This window comes from Apteryx rowi, unplaced genomic scaffold (genome assembly GCF_003343035.1).
Source record: "Apteryx rowi isolate R43461 unplaced genomic scaffold, aptRow1 scaffold_47, whole genome shotgun sequence".
Classification (NCBI taxonomy): Eukaryota; Metazoa; Chordata; class Aves; order Apterygiformes; family Apterygidae; genus Apteryx; species Apteryx rowi.
The window spans coordinates 1,071,507-1,092,285 of NW_020450727.1; the positions used below are offsets into that span (position 1 = coordinate 1,071,507).

A 20,779-nucleotide genomic window follows, 5' to 3' on the forward strand; every position below is an offset into this window, starting at 1 on the left:
TTTCTTAAATTACATTTAAGTGATGAAGGGGTTACTTATGGAACATTTATTACTTGAAAAAGGCCTAAATCTCTATAGTATTTCAGTGAAGAAATTTTAAGATGGAAAAAGTGATTCCTTCTGCAGTCAGAACAACTAGTGCTTCGAGTTCTTCAGCTCTTCTAGTCTCTTAGTGTGTCTGGCTCAAGTAAGATAGTCCTGTGCAAAGCTTTTTCTTTTCTTTTTCTGTATCTCTGTGACCTCATTGAATTTTTGTTTTATCTTTTCTTCTTCATACAAGGAGTTCCTTATTTTTAGCTGTGCATCATTTCTGTGTTCTATTTTCACATCCTGTAGCATAAGCATTGAGCTTCTTAGGTGTCTTAATCTACTGTTTGTTGTATGTGCCCAGATACTGTAACATAAAAGGGAAAAATTGTGGTTTATACTACAGATATGTGCCTGAAGTTTCTCACAGACTTCTATAAACAAAATTAAGTACCTTTGTATATTTTTCTCTTTTCACTTTATTTAAATCATGTCATGAAAGCTCTTCACTGAAATACTGGTTAACCTATTTTATCCTAACAAATTTTTGTCTTGATCATTTTATTAAGGTTTGAACAAGCTTTTATCAACAGTATGATCCACAGCATGGTAAAATCTGAGAGAACTTATTTTTGGATAGGACTGCAAGACCTTAATAACACAGGAGAGTACTTTTGGCTAACTGCAGAGGGGAAGAATCGCTCAGTGAGCTATACAAACTGGAACAAGCATCAGCCACGTGAGTAGCGTACTGCTAAAAAAAAGTGGTGGTGAGGGGGGGCAACGCACTGTCTCCCGCTGTAGAGCAGTGGCTTAGCAGTGATTGCGGAGTCGCAGTCCCTCCTTCTCCACCTGGCCAAAAGAGCGGAGAGATAAGTTTACATTTTCCATAGACTGCATAACTTCCTACCGCAGATTTAGTCAGATTAGTTGGCAGCTGTAGGAGAGGCACAGCCAAACCGGGACATTTTAGGGCTCTGCACAGGGGTAGATTATTTTCTAACCCCATTTTCTCCATCTGCTGTCATGAGGGCAAAGAATAGTGTGAAAACTTGTGAGTTGAAGGCAATCTCCTTTTCAGCAGCACTCTCTGGGAAAAGATGGAATCAGGCAGGAATGTGGATTTTTTTGTTTGTTTGGGGGTTTTTTTGTCTGTAAAAGGATTTTCATACACTTTTTTACAGCCCTTCAAATAGGCCATTATGGCTTTTTGAGACTACCAGAAGTAGGTCCCAAAGAAGTATTGAATTTTATTCAATAACAGTCACAGATCATAAGTTTGCCTTTTATATGAAAGAAGAGGGGAGAGATTGTCTTAGATAGATTTCTAGCAATAAAAACACTGTGTAGAAGTTTTTTCTTTTTCATTCCCTTTAGCAAATACAGTTTTATGATACCCAGTTTGCTTGTTTGCTTTTGCTTGTTTTATAGTAATTTAAAGGAAAACATTCTAAGAAAATAAAATTGAAAAAATGAAATAATGCATTAACTTGCAGAATCTTGGAAAATTTATTCAAATGTGACCAGTGATGTTGTGGCCAAGTTTTTGACTTTTGAGATGACTCGGGGACAACTAGAATTTATGTTGTTCATCCTTTGAAATTTAAGCCTTTTCGTGATACCTCAGAATAGAGATACAAAAATTAAAGCACTCCAGATCACTAATAGCTTCTGAATTTTGGTCTCTCTACTTTTACTGCTTTACTACTGCATTTTCTAAACATACTTTTTAAAATTGCTTTTTATCTCCTGCATTTTGTGAAAAGAATTCTATATCATGGTTCATTTTACAAGCTCAGGTCAGCCCAGACAGCCTTATAAATGGGTCACTGAACAGAGAATATGCTATTTTCGTAAGTTCATCAAGGTCGTACCCAGGACCCGATGCCAACAGAACAATCGCTTCACCAAAATTCACAGAATTCACAAAGTTCAGGTGCTTTATACTGATACTCAATTCCCACTTCCTTATTTTAGGCCATTCTGGAGGATGTGTGGCTATGCAAGGAGGGAACCCTGTTGGTTATTGGGAGGTGAAAAGCTGTAAGAACTTCAAAGCAATGTCACTGTGTAAGCAAAAAATCTCATCTTATGAAGAACCTGAGCTTACTTTTCAAAAACATTTGAGTTCCTGCTATTTTGGATGGGAGTCAGACAGTAGTCTGCTCAGCTGCTACAAGGTAAAAAGACAAACTTGCTTTGAGTTTCTCTGTTTCTACATCAATTTTCTCATGCCTTTTCTAAAATATTTTTGATAAAGCATTATTTCTTTTAATCAGCAAACAAAATTTAATTATTACCATCCTTCACTGCATTTTAAAATGAATGAAAGACTTAAGATTTGAAACAGAACTATACTTGGGATAATATACCTTTATTGTAGGAGAACCTGCAAATAATATTTGATTTTTATGGGCTTCTGAAACCACTGCCCTCCAAAATCAACCCTTTTTACAGGGGTGTTTATTTTATTGCAGATATTTCACAATGAGAAAGTTCTGACGAGAAGAACATGGGATGAAGCAGAAGCATTATGCCAGGATTTTGGAGCACATCTTGCTAGTTTTACCCATATCTACGAAGAAGAGTTTTTGAACAATTTATTATATACTATTTTTGATAGGTAATTATTAACGTCAACAATTTATTTTAAACATACTGGAATGTAGAAAAGAATCGATAAATTAATTCCTCCTGTCCTCCTTACTAGAGGCATATAACTGAAGTCTCTCCTATTGACTAATATGAACTTAGAAATCGGTGAAAAGAAGTGCAATAGCAGCATTGAAATATGATTCTTTTTGAAGATCTTCTTTGTAGTAGATGTAGAGTGACTGTTAGAGTCAAAATGACATTCCTGTGAGTTAGCATTCACCAGCTGAAATGGAGGTTACACAATTTTACTACTATTTTAGATGTTTTCCTCTTTAGAATTATAATTTAACATTTTAGTAAAAAAAAATTTGTTTCAAGGAACCCCAAAATATTAATAAGTGCATGTGCATTACAGTATGATAGAGTAAATTCAACAAGAATTTAATAAGGTTATTTACACTATATAAAAAAATAAGTTGTGAAATAGTGAAGGAAAAAAGTGTGTCAGAAATGTTTTTTTTTGTTTTTATCACAGGACAGAAGAAAGACAGTTCTGGATTGGATTTAATAAAAAAAACCCGTTTTCTGAAGGAGCATGGCAGTGGTCTGATGGAACACCTGTAAATATGTGCATACTATATATTTCAGTAACCTCTCAAATCATATCTGAGCAGGAGTTCACAGAAACAAACCATGTGAAAAGACAAATGGTGTCCAGAAAAACTGTTTTTTTTAATGCCCACATACTTTATTTAAAGTAATTCTTACAATAGGATTAATAGTATACTCTCAAAATAGCTCCCTGTGCAAAAGGGTTATGCAACAGTGAAAGGATTTTGGTAGGATTATAAAGTTTTGCAGATGTGGGCTTTCCTGCAAAGCAGGTTGTGTTTAACTTGGGACCAGGTATAGGCAGTTCCTCTCTGCTAGAATATAAAGGCAGAGTTATCACACATGTATATAAGGTGACTATTTGGAAAGCCTTAGGGCTGTGCTTATATGTGTTATTTGTCCTGTGACTGCTAGATTCATGCCTGCATTCAAAGTTAAATCTTTCCTTTTTTAATACCACTTTTAATTTTACATCCTCAAAGATGTTGGTGCCACATGCTAGCCAACAGTTAGTACCTGGGAATTAAATGTTGACCAGCTGAGAAGTGTGATTAGAACCCTGTGAGACCATAAAGGGGGGGGAAAAAAAAGGTTGGTCAATTCAGCCAAACCAAAGGAAAGCTGAGTCTGTCATCAGATGAGTTTGCAAGATGTTTCTAGGACCCCCTTGTTCAATTGGCAGTATCTGTAATACGTGTACTGCATGTCAAACTTGAAAGTTCTTTGAACAAGTATTGGATTTTGGAGTACGCAGAAGGGTCAGTTTTGTTTTCAGCCTTAACAGTACAGTGCCAACTCTACCATCAATATTTAAGTGATTTCAGAAAGTAAGTGTGAAGTTCAATCATGCAACATGCTGAACAAAAGGAAATGCTGCTAGGCTTTGGGTGACCACTGTCAATCATGTCAAGAAATTGTTAGCTTTCATAGCTCTTCAATTACTTATATGGAAAAAGGACTTTGATATAAGATGGGAAAGTTGATTAGCACACTGGAAGGACATGATTATGGGCCCCATTTTAGGATTTTACCACCATAATTAGGTGATGCTCTACTTCAGTAGTCTGGAAGCTACTTATGCTCTACCACAGACACACCTCTGAATCGCTCCTTTTTCTCCATAGTGAGATTTTGAGATGCTTTATCTCAGATTGCTGGTGAAAGGTAATAAATATGCTGTTTTCAGGTTGTATCTTCATTTCTGGAGAGCAAGTATGTTGAAGATGACTCAAGAAACTGTGCTGTGTTCAAAGTAAATAGAACAGTCTTTCCAGCACACTGCAATGAAAAGCGTGAATGGATATGCAAAATACCAAAAGGTGAAAGAACTAAACACTACTTTTTGATTAACATACACTGCCTGTTAAACCTATTATTTGTAAACCAGAGGAGACAAGTAAAAATATCTAAAAGACTTTTTTTAATCCACCTCTGGAGTTCTTTTCATTGGTCTTCTGTGTGAAATCATAGCAAAGCTGCATGCAGCCTCTAGGATTTGAGGACCAGTTAACAGGCATGATATGTGCAGGTAGTTTAAAAATGGCTAGCAGTGATTAGCAGTAGGAGATAATAAAAGTTCTGAAAATTTATAAATGTTGCTAAAAATGTTGTTTAGTAACTGTGGCAACTATTTTATTTTATTCCATGCTTAACTCTTTTTTTTTTTTTGTGTTTAAACCAGAATAGCGACGGTCTTCATAACTGCTATTAAATTCTCTCCATGTGGTAAAAGCAATTTGAGTGAAATATCAGTTTTTATTCTTAATCAGAAATGTTTTACTTCATTTATTTTGCAGGTGTTAAACCAAAGAATCCGAATTGGTACATATCTGGTATGAGAACACTGTTTTCTTTTTTCACATCTTGAAACATTATAATTTGGAAATGTAATTTAAGCTATTAGGTAAAATAAAATAACTAAAATGTTTTAAATTAAAATTTTACACTAAGTAACTTGTAGGCACTTGTTGTTGCTAGATATCTAAATCTGCCACTCTTCTGTTTGGGAATGCTGAAACATAAGATACTACTCAAGTTAGGCAAAGGAATGTGGCAAGTGATGAGCACAGGAGTGTGATATCCACTCCATCACATTAAAACTGCCTTTTTGCAAAGTCCAGACAACCATGTTATAGTTACCATAGTATTACAAGATACCATGTAAAACAGAAATATACTCAGTATCCATGTGATTTCATAATTTGATGTCAAATACAGTTCTGTTGTTAGTTGTGGAATATTTGTCCTGTGATATGTTGCTGAAAACGAGACACATTGATCACAAAGAATAAGAAGTGAAATGAAGTTTAAACCTGCACAGCACTGATTCTTTTGCTTGTTTTCCAGAACTGCCATGGTCATATTACCAAGGAGCAGAATATCTTTTCCATGTAAATCCTGCAGACTGGACCAGCTTCGAGTTTATCTGTGGCTGGCTTCGTAGTGGAATAGCAACAATAAATTCTCCTGGGGAACAAGCCTTTATTCAAAATAAAATTAAGAAGGTAACAAAAACTACCTTGCAGAAGTGTCTGTGCATGCATGTCTTGCATGCAGTGTACATCTTTACCAGTTTCTTTTTGCCCCATCCATGCATGACCAAGGGGACCCAGATACCCCCTCAGCTGCATTCTCTTTGAATTTTGTGGCTCCTTAGTCATTCACGTGGTGATTTTGCATCCATCAGGATTTCTCTTGATTTGGAGAAGATGGAGAGTTCAGTGCAGTAAGGTTAGCAGTATCACCATGCAGTTCTACAATTACACTCAGTTTCCATAGAGGGAGTTACAGCTGGTCTTTGGGTAACCTGAGGGACGTTTCAGGTGATATATTAGCATCAGGTGGACAATATGTCCAGATGTTTGAAACAGTCTTTATAGTTTTAATCTTCACTGTGATGATTTGAGAGGTTGCTCTTGGAGAGAGCTGACAAAGAATGAAGAACTACTGATTTCCTTGCACCTTAATCAAATCTAGAGCTCTGAACCCCAGAGCTGGGCGCTTATGGCCTTGCAAAATAGATTAACTTCTCCTTTGTGTAGGCCAACTTGGGCATCATTCCCATATTTCCACACCTTTGTATGATCAAGTATGAATCAGACCCCTTGTTACTAAGCATATTTATATGGAAAAAAGACATCTGACTCTAAATTCCCATTTCTGTATGAAAGCAGAATTTCTGTACTAACCACTGTGATGTAACAAACAGATTTCAACCCAAGAAATAGCTGCAGAAGCAGATGAATTCCCCCAAAACAATCTGTTTTCTTTCAGGTATTCTCAGGAAAAAAAGAAATAAGGAAAATACCAAAAAGAAAAGACAATAAAGGAAAAACTATGATTTTTCTGCCTTATTGAGGGCAAAAATTATACAGCTGTAATATAAAAGAATAACAAAACCTAGTATTTAAAAGAACAACCAGTACTAAGTCAAAAAAGCTCTTTACCTGTAATTATTTAGTTTTGCTTGCATTGCATAGTCTTCTCTGCTTTTAACTTAAAATAGAAAACAGAAGTGGAATTTTTGTAATAAGATTTTTAAGTTTCCAATGAATTATGAACCATTTTTAACTGTTACTGAAAGAATTTTGTATTGAAACATGATGAACCAGCTTTAAACCAACAATTCATGGCTGAAATAACATAGTGAAAGAACAGCCTAATTGGATACAATGTCTTCATCCACGTTTCTTACAGACTGTACTCTGGTGTAATTACGGTCTTAATTAAAACTGAACATGTATGACTTTAAAAACGATGTATTTTTTCAACTTAAGATCACTTAAAATGACTGATCAGAATGCTTCTTTAAAGTCGTATTAACTTATAAGAGATCTTTCAAACACAGTTTTATAATTAAAATAAGTAGTGGGTGTTATAGAAATTTATAAGCATTATGTCATGAGGAAGCTAAGTTTACTTCACTGGGACTTGAAACTGGACTAATTTTCCTGAAGTTTCATCTCAGAATATGAAAGATCATGCTATTTTAAAGCCTGCTGTTTTTGGCTAAGCTTTCCTAGAATAGCCAGATGTGTCCTTAAGTGACTGAAACGCTGAATCTAATTCTGTTTCCTATGGAAGCAGAAGTAAGGATGACAATCACTAAAATAATACTAGGCAGTCTGAATGTACTTGTGTGTGCTCTTCAGCTGAGATCACATAAGCCATTAGAAACTTTGTCAAAATCCTTAACACGGAATTTGAAATTGCATTTTCTTTATTTTCACTATTTCTTTGAAAACCGTAATCCATAGCCTGAATGTTATGATTAGAAAACCAAACTGAGGGCCAGTCAATACCAAATCAGAGAGCATTTCTTAGAGTCTTTTTTTTTGTCAGGATTGTCTATTTTCTTCATTTCATGTTGTCATGTAAGCTGATCCCAACTGTGACTCCAAGCACAGTGTGGCTACCATAACACAGGCCGCGCTTCAGTTTTTTCTGGAAAAAATAAGTGCTCCTCATAGGCAGCATGGCTTTTCCAGTGTCCTGCATATTCAAAGATTTTTTTTGCTTTGTGGACTGTTTCCCAAAGATCCCAAAGCTGTGACCTCTGAGTGACTAACTCACCCTAGAAATGAATCTTGCTCGTGGTTTAAGGCAGAATCAAGTTAGCACGGTGCTAAATAGTGCCTGTTTGTGCTGTTTGAATTATATCATTTCTGTGACTTAAAGATAATACTCTGCTTTTTCGGAGTGGGAATCCAGAACCTTTCATGAGAACTGAAAGTGGTTTGAAAAGCATTGCTGTGAATCTGTTGTACGAGCTATAAGAAGTCAGTTAAATATGCATAGAAAACAGTTTGGAAATATTAACARCTGGAAGTATTTTAATGGTAAATGGAAATATTTACATTTTATAAGTTTAATAATTGTCTGTTTTTTAGTAGTTGAAGAAAAACAAATTCCTGTCTAAGACTGCAGTAATTTTCAGGCTGGATAGGCTGTAAATTCCTAAAATTGACAACCTTGTTTACAAAAGATACATCAGCAATCCAGTGTAAACTTGGGGCTAAATCCTGCTCTCCTGTAGTGAATAACTTTGTTAAAGTCAATAGGAGTAGCTGCATAAATTAACACAGGCAAGTTTTAGCACCTATTGTTCCTGCTGAAATCCAAAGGAGATGCTGTTCACCTGAGTACAGACAGAATCTAATTTTGCAAGTTTGTTAATGACTTCTTAAGAGGGCAACTACATATCTAAATATATGGCAAATTATTTTTTTTATAGCTATCGAATAGTGATGTTCGCTGGTGGATTGGATTGCACGCAGAAAACTTCAGTGATGAATTTCGGTACGAATACACTTCAGCTGCTCCTGGGTTGTAATTGCCACGTCTTTTTTACAAGCTGCCCTTCATTTTAATAGACTAAAACTGTTTGATGACTGAGTGTGATATTCAAGAGGCAGCTTAAATTCTCATGTAAAAATTATTCAGAATATATTACCCTTAATTTATTTCCATTTTGCAGTATTTCTTCTGAAAGGGGTATAAAAGATGTAAGCCAAAGTCATGAATATCAACCTTGCTGTGTTTTTTTAATGCTTAGCTAATTAAAGGGAGCTTTCTACCCTGTGTCTGCATGCAACAATTTCTAATGTAGGTAGTATTTTAGGTAAGGATAGGAAAACATGTAACTACACTCTTAACATTTCTGTGCAGCTGGAGAGATGAATCACCAGTGACGTACCAGAACTGGAACGAAGGGAGAGAAATTTATCTGCATAAACCAGGGAAAAGATGTGGCTTCATTTCATCACAAACAGGTCTATTTTATATTTCCCTTTGTTGCAGGACTTGTAAGTTGATTCTGTTGTGGGCCTGAGGAGTTACGTTTTTAAATTGCTTTCAAGAAGTGTAATCCTTACTGTTATAGTCCTGTTATGTGTTTAGCATTTGGATAACTGTTTTTATGGTTAAGAAAAGAATAGCAAAATATCATGAATTTGCTAGGGCATAGGACCTAAAAGTATGTTAATAGTTCTAGTGGTCTAATGTCAAAATAAATACTCCAATGGTACTGAATCTTTGTTTTACTTAAGAATCTTTCATGTGGCACAGCATAAATGTTGATGTATTGCCAGTTTTCACAGTCAGTTTTCTCATATCCAAATGAGCCAGATAAACTGAGCAACAATTTTTCCTACTGTTATAAACTGTTTTTTATGTCAGCACACAACTTTAAATACTCAGGTCTCTAGCTTATTTCTGATTCTACAGCCAATTAGCTGAGTGATTTTGGGTACCATGTTTTGTTATCCCATGGTGCTAGCCTTTACATCATCACTAGGATCTGTATTTTGCTACAATAATCAAAATAAGTTAATGTTGCCAGTTCCAGTGATTTTTATTATCTCACAGTCTGTTTTCTCTTAAGATGTGTAAGTCATATGATAATGTAAAAATCTCAGCTTCCATGGCAAAAATAATTTTCTTTGTATTTGTGAGAAGAGCTGAAAAAATTTAATCCAGTTGCACTCTTGTAATCCCAGTATCAAAATACAAAACTGGAAAAATGCAAACCCTTTTTTCATACATAATCTTGCAGTTCTGATTCATGATTTTCAAATGCTTGAGTTGAGATACTATAGTTAGTATCAGTTAAAAGGACTTCCCCCATCAGCTGGCTGACAGATGGGAACTGGTCAACAAATTTTTGATAGCACTGTTTTCCACTGAAAAATGTATTTTCCTTTCAAGCATGTCAGCATTTTATGTCAGTACCTGGATCTTGCCAACAATTTTCAGTGAAAGGAAGTCAAAACATTTTATCTGGAAGGCATCTTTTCTATATATTTCTTTTTTTTGCATAGCATTAATATCTTTTTTAAATACATGATGATATAGGCGTATGTTATGTGACTTGGTGTAAAGGAATTGATTAAACTTAAAATCAAACTGTGAATAAAAATTGCAACCCCTTCAGCCATCAAATCCACTGCAATGTGATATCTTCAAATGCATTTGATGTAGAATCTTGTCTTACTTGACCAGTAAAGTGTAGCCTTAACACTGTCTGAGCTCACTAAGAAAAAATCCTTTCTAGTTCTCAAGTCAGTGTTGAACTGCAATTTTTCTGCTCTAAATAAATTTATAATCTTTTTTCCACAGGACTCTGGGGTGATGAAAATTGTACTGTTTCTCTTCCCTGTATTTGTAAACGTAAATTTGCATGGAAAATAGAGAAAGAGATTCCAAAAGACCAGAACCAACAAGGACTGTGTCCCAAAGGCTGGTTGCACTTCGGATTCAAAGTAAAACAATTTTTTCTTTGATTATTCAAAATGCATTATGTATTTATGATACAAATTGGACTTCTTAAAGATTGTTCAATATTTGAAGATTTTCTTCTCTGTTGAAAGTAGGGCCCTTAGATATATAAATACTGACACAGTGATACAGAGGTTTATGATACAAAGGTTTGTGGTTATTTAGCAGCTTTGCACACATAAGTTGCCTTAATACAGTGTTAAAAATTTTACTTTAGTTCAAGGAAATGAGTATTCATATATATGCAAATCTATCCAAGTGTATTTGTGCGTTTGCTGTCAAAAAGAGTGTTCCATGTTCTCTTTTTCATTTATGACAACTCTAAGAGGCTTTAATGGCCTGAAAAAACAACTCTGACATCTCCTTATACTAAATGGATCCCTAACTGTTGTCATCCTCCTAAAGATGTTGTTTCAAATAGGGTTCATCAAAGGTAATTATAAACCAAAGTCTATTTGCAATTGAAGGTTGAAAGGCAATTATTTCTTCAGGCTTCTCTTAAATGCATGCATTCCTTAATAGCAACAGGCATGGAGGGTGACCAGATTTATCCCAGTGCTAAACTGCAATGGCTACAAGGATAGCTTTAACCCAGAGGTATTTACCTTTAAACAACTGATTTGACTCCAAGTCTAATTGGTAGCAGCTGAAAATTGATACCAAGAATTTAGGAGAGATCCATTGCAGAACAGAAACTAATGAAGTATTTACTTTTCAGTAAAGTGTGTGAAATGTTTGAGTGGCACTGATTCAGATCTTTTCTGGCCCACCTGATGATATTCAAGACTTGCTCTTCTTGGCAGCCTGGGCAGGAAGCATTGGACACTGAAAAAGCATGTCCTCATTGGATGGTGTGGACCCAGCAGTCTTAGTAATTGCTAAATTGTTTTTCCTCCAGTGTAAAAACTAGCCTTTTATTTTTTGAAACAGTGCTTTTTGATACAAATTCCAAAGGATCCCGACCACTTGAGAAGCTGGTACTCTGCACAAACGTTCTGCAGTAGATATGATGGGTCACTCGCTTCTCTTGAAGATGAAATGGAACAAGGTAGCGTTCTGAAAATACTTCTGAAATAAATACAATTTCATCTTCATTATGATGCTGTAGTAGAGTTTAATCTTAGGTACAGAGTTATGAACAAAGAACGCTCCGACCCTGTTTGTAGTTCTACTGCTTTAAACAAGTTAGTAATGTTTCTTTTTCCCAGTTTCCCAAAATGTAAAGAATCAAATATCACTGGATTAAAGGAAAGGTATGTTCTGGGGATTAATTGTAATTTGTGTTGTACTTTGTACCAAAAGAAGTGACAAATGAATTAAACATTCCAAAAATAAAGGAACATCTGTTTAACGATTTGCGTTGTAAAATTCCTATATTATGAATGCAACATCATACTGTTGTAAAATCAGTCCCATTTTTGTCCTTTAATAGTATAAAATCTGATCTATAATATAGCACATAAGATCTGGGCTGGAACTTTCAGAAAAGTGAATGTCAGCGCATTCAGATGTCTTTATGATCTGTATTCATAAAAATCTGTGGTTAAATTTGATATATTTGTAAAACTTCTTTTATTTGAGGGCGGAGAGAATATAATCGTCTATCTTTATTTGAGAAGTTTTATTTTCGACTGAAATTTAGAAAGGCTTTTTCAAAGAGATGGTATCCTGAACTAATGCTTAAGTTGTTCAAACTACTGTGAAAATTTCTGGAAGACTTATTAGTTAATGTGCTAGATCCTCACCCAGCTGAAATTCATCAATTTAACTCATTTTATAATTAGGCAGAAATAAAATGCAGCTCACGTTCTTACTTTCTATTAAATATATAATGTCATTGGTCATTAGTTATATTTCTCAGTGCTCTACTGTGTTAGGAGAGTCTTCAGCTATGCCTAAAAGGTTAGCAGTAAATTATATTTGATATTTTACTCCTATTTCATTTTCCAGCTTTCATAACAATGAATCTATTTGGACGGAAAACTAGTGTTTGGATTGGTTTGCAGAGTGATGATTATGAAAAATGGGTGAATGAAAATTCTCCAGCATATTCCAACTGGTCTCCAGTTGAAGCAGTACATGTAAGTATTTCCAGGGGTTTTATGGTCAGTGAGAAATTGTTGTTTTATCCATAATAATCACGATTGCCACAAAGACGAGGCCTAACTAGTTACAGCAATTGACTCTTCTCTCAGTTTTTGCAACTTCAAACAACTGTGGGTGCAGATTTATGAGCGTAACTAGYGGTTGCAAAAAAAGGCACTATCTAGACATTTATTTATGCAGTTTGTGGTTATAGTCACATTCTCTTGCAATTGCTTATAAGCACCAAAGTTTAAATTATATGGTCCACATCTTACACTAGCTCTGAGCAAAACTGCGGAATAAGATTGTGAATTTCCTAATTTATTGTGGTGTTTTACATCAAGTTAGTCAGTAGACTTTTAGTTTGTTCAGTGAAATTTTGTGACTTTTTTATTATGAGGTTGTTATTTCAAATTGTATTTATGGGGATGTTCATTGTTCTACCTAAATATTTTAAATTGTTCAGTGACTTTCAGCTAATTATTTTTCTAAATTGGTAATAATAATCATTTTTATTCTTAATCAGTTATGCATTGTTTTTAGACAGTGTCTTTTTTAATTATTGTTAAGTTCTATGTTGATTACAGAGACAGCGTTATAACAGTGCCAACACTCAAGAGCAAGCTCCGCTATGTACGCTGGTATCAAATAACCCTAATTTTTATTTTACGGGAAAATGGTACTTAGAAAACTGTCAGAAAAATTATGGTTTTATCTGCCAAAAGACTCAGGGTAAGGATTTGTTATTTGTTTTGCTTTTGTTCTCCTTTCTTACTATGTTTAATTCATTTTACTCACTTTCTTTTCATCTAGGATTAGCTTACCATCGGTGTCTATAAAACCAGGAATATAAAAGATTTCTAAGGTAGTTTTACTTGGTAGTTAGACAAACTTTCTCTACAATGTTTAATAAAGCATTACCTGTGATGCAGAAGTAATTTGTAAAAAAAATTATTTTGGTGTTAAATTTTGTTCCTAACTTTGAACTTTCTGTTGCATATCTTAGATTCTAGAAGGGAGATGAAATTTCATGTTGTGTGTCATTGCAAGCAGAGTAACAGCATGAAATTACAAAAGGCAAACCTGTGGGTAACTTAAATGAAAATCTTCTGGTTTAGTTTTTGTGGGTCTTGCAAAACTAGATCAGACTAGGCTCTAAAAAAAGTATTTCTGTGAACAGTCTAGACTCATTGGCTAATCAAATGCAGTTTGGCTTTTCATTTCACGCTTTTCTAATTCTGTTACCATAATATTCGCTTGCCAGAAACACAAAGCTTTTGCAGGGAACACGCATTGTTTTGAGTTGGTTGGTTTGTTTTTTCCCCAAGCTCAATTCCAAAGGTGCCTCTTGGGGTACGAGACGCCGACTTTTCCAAGAGTGTGCAGGAAGTTTTTGAGCTCCGTCCCAAGGGCTGCTGCAGCTGTGCCAGCATGAAACTGCCAGGGCATGTTACCAAAATAGCCCAGCAGCAAATTATTAGCTCTACAGCGAGGGGAGGACTGTAATTTGAGCCTGTAAGGATGTGTCCTTGAGCACTGTACGTAATGTGGCTTGGCTTATTTATACCACCTCTTAGTTAAGCTCTGTGTCTAGAGAGATGATCAACTCCTGCTGTTAGCCTAAGAGGTGAGAGCATGAGTGGAGAAGTAGAATAAACAAATAAGCTTTGGGCAGTGCTCATAAGTGGCTCATACAAACCATACGTATATTTGACATTTATTATGAGAACAGCTGTGGGGACTGCTGGAATAATTCTACGCACAGTGTAGGAATAGTACACAAAAGCGTTTCCCAGCTCTGCTTTGCTTTCCTCCAAAATGTTTGCGTTTCGACCCCTTGCTGCTGCTTCACGCGGATGGCAGAGGCTTTACAAGGCAGCCCAGGAGGGACGAGAGCTGCCGGGCTGCAGCGGCAGTGGGGCCGTCGCCTGCTGTGTGTGGTGCTGAGTTTGAGCGCGACAGAGCCACTGGGGCTTTTGGCAGGGAAGATGCCTTTTTTTTTTTTTTTTGGTCTGATTTCATTTTCTGCTGTGTTTGCGGGATGCATTGGCTGAGTGCAAGGAGACGCGAGCGCCGGAGCCGTGCATAGCAATATGCAGCAGGAAGGAGAGAAGCGAGGGAGGAGCAAGACGACCTCTTGCTGGCAGTAGCAAACTGCTGAATTGGCTCAAATGTCCAAACTTCTGGAAGAGATGAGATGGGGCTTTGCTTCTGCCATTCTGTCCACATCCTGCCTCCCTTTTGTCAAATTACTTTCTGTAGGAGATTAAAATGAAGGAAGCCAGCAGGAGATCTGACTCATGCTGTAAAGTGTTAGTGATGCTTGGGTCTGGACTGTGTGAACATCTCAGTGCATATGCTCCTTTTAGGGTTTTTTGTAAGCAGTGACATGCATACAATACCTCCACTAGCTTAGGGGCAGAACCTTTTCTTGCTTAGCAATTTCTAAATTGTAAATGAGTTGTGAATTACAAAGAAGAAATTATTTAATGTGATAAGATGCTTGTTAATACTCATCCCATCTTAGCCATAAATGGAACTGAGTTAGCAAAGCAACCGCTTCCTTTTGTAATCACAGTGAAGTTTTACAGACAGGAATAATTAATCCAGACTGACAAATGGGATTAAAACTGAGGCACTGCCTATTTTAAGAGTCTTTGAAAGTATACAGTCAAACTTCATGCACATTAGCAATGCCATTTGCCTCCCATCTCCTATAGAGGTGTGAACCTGGCAGCGTTGCAGACTGAGCTGGGGTGGAGATGTTCTCTGTCTCCATGAGTCTTGTGGGAGACCCTCTCTCTCTCTCTCTCTCTCTCTCTTTCTCTCTCTTTCTCTCTTTCTTTATTTCTTAAATCTATAAAGTCTGCTTTTTCTTCTGTTTTTTTTTTTACAGTTGTGTTATTTTTTATTATAAAAACAAAGAGACTTGAGTCTCTATGCACAGAGGATTTCTGTAAGTGCCAGTACTATGATCTTCCCTACATTGGTTCGTGGATAACAAAGATGAGCTAAAAAAGTTCCCAACCACTTATTTCTACCCTGAGGCCCTGCTGTCATCCCCTCAGTTGTGCCAGTATGATTATTTGTGAGGCCACACTTTGTCATGCTGTAAACTGATCTTGAAAAGGATTAAAAATAACCCTTTAAAAAAAGAACTGATCTAGATTAAACGCAAGGTATCGGGGTTACGAGCACTCTGAAGCACACTGCTGTTAGACATTTGGGATATGCCCAGGTCCCATGTGATTTCTTACTGACCTTTAAAGATCAAGTGAGTGGAACTAATTCCATCCAGGTTTTCTTTTTTGTTATACTTTAAACTCATTCACTCCTATGACCAGTTTTGTGCAGTGATGGAATTTCAGATACTGTTCTGGTAGTCGTTTTTTTTTTTTTAATTTTCAGAGTTCCTCACTGAAACTAAAGAGTTTGCAATTTTTACATTCATTTTTAAGGATAGTGCTGATTCTTTAGGAACTGTTCTGCTTTGTTGAAGTTGTCTGTTTAAAAAAAAAAAAAATTCTTTCTCTCTGTTTTTCACAGACACATCCAGACATGTCATAAATGCATCTGAAATGTACCCTATGCCAGATTCTTTAGAATATGGAAACAGAACGTATAAACTACTACATGGGAATTTTACCTGGTATGCAGCTTTAAAAACCTGCATGGCACATGGAGCTGAGTTGGTCAGCATCACAGACCGGTACCACCAGGCTTTCCTCACGGTCATTGTGAATCGGCTGGGATACAACCACTGGATCGGGCTGTTTACCTCGGATGTACGTAACGAATTCTGTATCTATGAATATGACTCTCTGAATGACTTTTTTTCAGTAACGAGCTAATGAGCTTTATCATTCATTTGAAGTTGCTAGCAGCTCGGATCCAGAAATGAGGCCCCCAAACCCTTGAGGCCTAACTGTTTTTTGCAACATGATATATAAATTTTATGAGAGACAGTTTGGTCTTGGAAATATGTAAAACAATGAGAACTGAAAACTAAAAGGCATAGAAAACATGTTTAAAAAAAAACACTGCAAGAAAAAAAGTCTCCTATAGCTTCACCATTAAAATTACTTGTCTGCAGTTTTGTGGCTCTATGAACTGAATAATCTTTTGCTTAAAATAGCGGTTTAGCTGTAGTTTGTGGTCTCCCAGAAGTAATTTGGGAAGATCCTTGGAAAGCTGGCTATGCCTTTTGTTTATAACCCAGCCTTAGAAGAGGTAAAGGAAATTGTGTTGCATCTGGTGAGGACAACGTCGGAAGAAGAGACATTGCTTATATAATGCTAAACATATCAGAGAAATAATTTGAAATTTGTTTTGGCAGAATGGGCTTAACTTTGAATGGTCGGATGGGACTAAGTCTTTGTTTACCTTCTGGGAAGATGATGAGTCCCAGGCGTTTGGCAGCTGTGTTTATATTGATACGTTGGGACACTGGAAAAGTGCTAACTGTGAACGACTTCTGCAAGGAGCAGTTTGCCATGTGCCACCTAGTAAGTCAGAGTTAAGTTTTATATTAAATTTTTGGAGCTGCAAATGTGTCTATTGACAGTGGAAGTATATGAAAGGAAATGAGTTGGTTTGAGGCTAAGCAGTGATGATAGTTTTCATCAAAAAAAGAAAAATATTCGCCTTGAAAAATATGACTGGCATTTCCTTACTATATCCCCTATTTGTGAAACCTTTTTTTCCTCATAAAATTTTGGAAATCAGGTCCAGTCTGTAAGAAAATGGACAGAGAATTTTCATAACAGGAAAATTACTATGCTGACTGTTCAATGAACACTATATTATCTGTGAAAAACAATAACTGTTAATAACCTAGCTCTGAGGGAACTATATTAAGTTTGCTGCAGTTAACGGCGAAGATGGGAGAAGATGAGCATTTAGGGCAAAGTGAAAAATTAGAGTCCAATCTCAACTGCTTGCACACAAAAAATTTTGCAACCTTTTTTGTAAAGGAGAGAATATTTTCCTGCATCCTAAAATAGACTTTCTTTCCTGCAATCCTCTGTCAATTACCTGGACTTCATTTGAACCCAGAATTCAATTCTGGAATTTCATTCAATCCAGGATTGCACAGCATCTTTGGCAGCATCCAGTTCTGAAAATAGTTCCTATTTGGTAGGATTGATTACCAGCTGCTCAGCACAGAGCTTATTATAGTTTTCAGATCTGTTGAGAAGAAAGCTGCTTTCGAATCCTTCAATATAAAAATTACTCTCTAACATGGTTTTTGTAATAGCAGCTGACTCTAATTTTCTAATTTGTTTGTCTAATTATGTAATCATATGTTGCCTAAGGCTTATCTAATATTTAAAGATAGTGTTTTCTAGCAGAGAAGGATAAGACCGTAGACCATAGGTAATGTACCTGGAAAATACAACACTACCAAAAAGTGAAGATGAGTATTGCAAGGCGAGCTTGTGGCAAGCTGACCTGAGCCACAGGGACTCCTCGCTGCAGTACGCTGCAGGCTAGAGAGGCTCAGTCTGACTCTACCCCATGGGAAACTCTGCTCTGTGCCGTGGTGCTCAGCATTAGCTCCTCTTTGCGGCTTAGTGGAGAGAAGCTCCGCAGACCTTGGAAATCCCCAGCCCCTGGGAGATGTTGGGCCGTTCAGAAATACCCTGACGTGCCCTGTTATACTCCCTGTGCACCTCATTATTTGTTAGATTATCCCGATAGTACTGTTAAAACACAGCAAGCTTTTTGATCAGAAATACAACAAATTTTACTGTTTTAAATACAGTATATACAGCCCTTAGGTACTGACTTTGAAAAGTGGATATAAAGACATAATGCAATAACATGCTTATTAACATTATCTCAAAACAATGTGTAGAATGTTATATTAATGTGTATCTTGTTGTGCCAATAAAGCTGTGCTGTGATTTCTGTCACAGAAAAGAAACTCACTGACTATAAAGGCTTATGTTCAGAAAAAACTGTTCCCTGGATCAAATTCAAAAACAATTGCTACAGCTTTTCCACAGTTCTGCAGGGCACAAGTTTTGATACAGCGTATGAAGTTTGCAAAAATCAAGGTAAGTATTTATTTTCTAGGTATAAAACGTAATCTTTTCTTGTTAGCTAAAAAAATGTTATTTTTTAGAGTGACATAAATCATGGCTTGTTTTTTCTCTAGTTCAAGGTAATGGTGGTAGAGCTAACAAGCCAACTAGGAAATTGGAGGCTAGTACAACATACATCAAAATAAGATCCTTTCCATGTGAAAATATTAATTTCTGGAAAAGCGTATAAAATGCTTTTTTTTTCTCTTCAAACTTGTTTTGAAATCATGTGAGAACAGTTTTATATCAGCATATTCACATTAATTGCAAATTTAAAATGTTATAAAGTATAACCAGAATTTTTAAGCTTTTGAATTAAGGTTCTTAACATTAGATTTTTGAAATGTAATGTTATATTTTTTTGGCATGGATTGTTTGAAAATTTATTCTGTGTTTAATCTGTAGGATCTAATCTTTTAACTATTCAAGATGAAGATGAAAATGCCTTTATTCTGGAAGAACTGCATAGTTTTGGTTATTCTGTGCAAATGGTTTGGCTGAACATTCTGCTTGTTACAGACAGTAAGTTTTGGGTGGAAGAGAACTGAGTATAAGAATCTGTTTTGTTTTATTTTGTTTTTATTTTAACGCTGGTAACCATGTTCCAAAGCACTGTTATCTTTTGGGTTTTTTTTTTCACTGCTTATTACTTGTTTATGATGTAGGAAAAATAGCCAAGCTTTCTATAATCATTATTTGTTAATAGTCTGAATGCAAAATATGTGCGTATATGTGAATGCCTTTATTATTTATTCAAGAAGCAATACAGGCTACCTTCTGTGTCAACTATGTAACATGTTTTTAAGTCCTTGAAGAAAATGGAAATTGGTGGCCAAACAGACAAAATCCTGGCATTCCTTTAATAAAATATTTTCTTTGCTAGGGTAAGGCCAACTGAAACAGAGATACTTATTAAAACAGTATGATATTTTATAACAATTTATCACTTCTGCCCTTAGATGAGACAGTATCCTGGTTTGATGGTTCTCCTTTAAGTTATTCTAACTGGGGCATCAGGGAGCCTGAATTTGACCATCTCAAAGGGAATTTCTGTATCAGCCTGAGGACCATGGATGGAGTATGGCAATTATCTCCGTGCAGAGAGAAAAAGGGATTTGTATGTAAAATGGGTGCAGGTATGTGTTTCCAAAAAAGAAGACAATATTGTGCTTTTAACCAACGTTTCACATGTTTGTTGTTGCTCTCTTCCTTTCTCCTACCTTTCATTTGAATAATTCTGTCCCTTTGTATTAGAAAAAATGCCTTTTAAAAAACAAACCGATTCCAAAGGCTGCAGTTCTTCAGTGATTTTGCCTGAAGATTGTGGGCGGTTTATRTCCCTCCCCAGCACTGCTGAGAACTGCTGGATCCATAGACCAGCCAGGGTAATCTTGTTTTGAGGAACCTGGCAACCTTTTCATTAGTGAAGACCACGACAGACTTTCCTCTTGCATCTGTGAGCCGCCAGAGAAAATCAGAGTGGCCTCAGGAGACCCCGCAGTACGTGCAGGCACAGCCCTGGGGAGTTGCATAGACCTAACCACTAGGAATGTGCATCTGGGAAAGAGCTGGAGTATTTTGAGAGCCCACCCAAAATGCCAAAATCACTGTTGGACTTGATAGTTAGATGTAATCTACCCCTGCACAGTTCTGCTCATGCATTTATGTTTTTTTAAAGTGCGTAAATACTGCTTTTCATCCTTGCAAAAATGTCAGTTAATATATTCCACTAAATTTAAGGAATTTTAGGTGACAGATTAAACYGTGTTGAACTTGGCCTGTTGTAATCCTATTGATGTGAGTAAAGTTAAACAGAGAACAGGCTGCTCTTGTGTGGTTTTATGTAGATTGTCTTCTGAGTATCAATTTTACAATGAGTATATATATTAAGTTCTCTTAATTCCATGGATAATTTTATGACAATTCTGAATTTCATTTCAGATATTGATGCAGCAGTTTCTTCTGAAAAATGTAAGTTCCCTCTGATACTTTCTTAATTTTTTATAATGAGTAATAACACATTTTGAGTTGATATTTTGTGAGGTAATTATTTTCACTGTTAAACTTGTAATTTAATATAGGGGATATGTAAAGAGTAA

At 36.1% G+C, this 20,779-nt stretch overlaps 1 protein-coding gene across 1 annotated transcript in view; it reads left to right on the top strand.

Moving 5' to 3' along the window:
• PLA2R1 (phospholipase A2 receptor 1) overlaps positions 1-20,779 on the top strand; it is a 43,202-nt gene that overhangs the window by 18,935 nt on the left and 3,488 nt on the right. Inside the window, exons 10-28 of the mRNA XM_026077979.1 lie at positions 597-766; positions 2,005-2,207; positions 2,505-2,650; positions 3,158-3,242; positions 4,421-4,553; positions 5,031-5,066; positions 5,581-5,738; positions 8,468-8,532; positions 8,902-9,005; positions 10,351-10,493; positions 11,440-11,557; positions 12,460-12,590; positions 13,182-13,326; positions 16,141-16,379; positions 16,931-17,099; positions 18,513-18,653; positions 19,086-19,202; positions 19,640-19,816; positions 20,622-20,651. Coding sequence (XP_025933764.1) covers positions 597-766; positions 2,005-2,207; positions 2,505-2,650; positions 3,158-3,242; positions 4,421-4,553; positions 5,031-5,066; positions 5,581-5,738; positions 8,468-8,532; positions 8,902-9,005; positions 10,351-10,493; positions 11,440-11,557; positions 12,460-12,590; positions 13,182-13,326; positions 16,141-16,379; positions 16,931-17,099; positions 18,513-18,653; positions 19,086-19,202; positions 19,640-19,816; positions 20,622-20,651 — 2,510 coding nt within the window. The remainder of the gene's footprint in view (positions 1-596; positions 767-2,004; positions 2,208-2,504; positions 2,651-3,157; positions 3,243-4,420; positions 4,554-5,030; positions 5,067-5,580; positions 5,739-8,467; positions 8,533-8,901; positions 9,006-10,350; positions 10,494-11,439; positions 11,558-12,459; positions 12,591-13,181; positions 13,327-16,140; positions 16,380-16,930; positions 17,100-18,512; positions 18,654-19,085; positions 19,203-19,639; positions 19,817-20,621; positions 20,652-20,779) is intronic.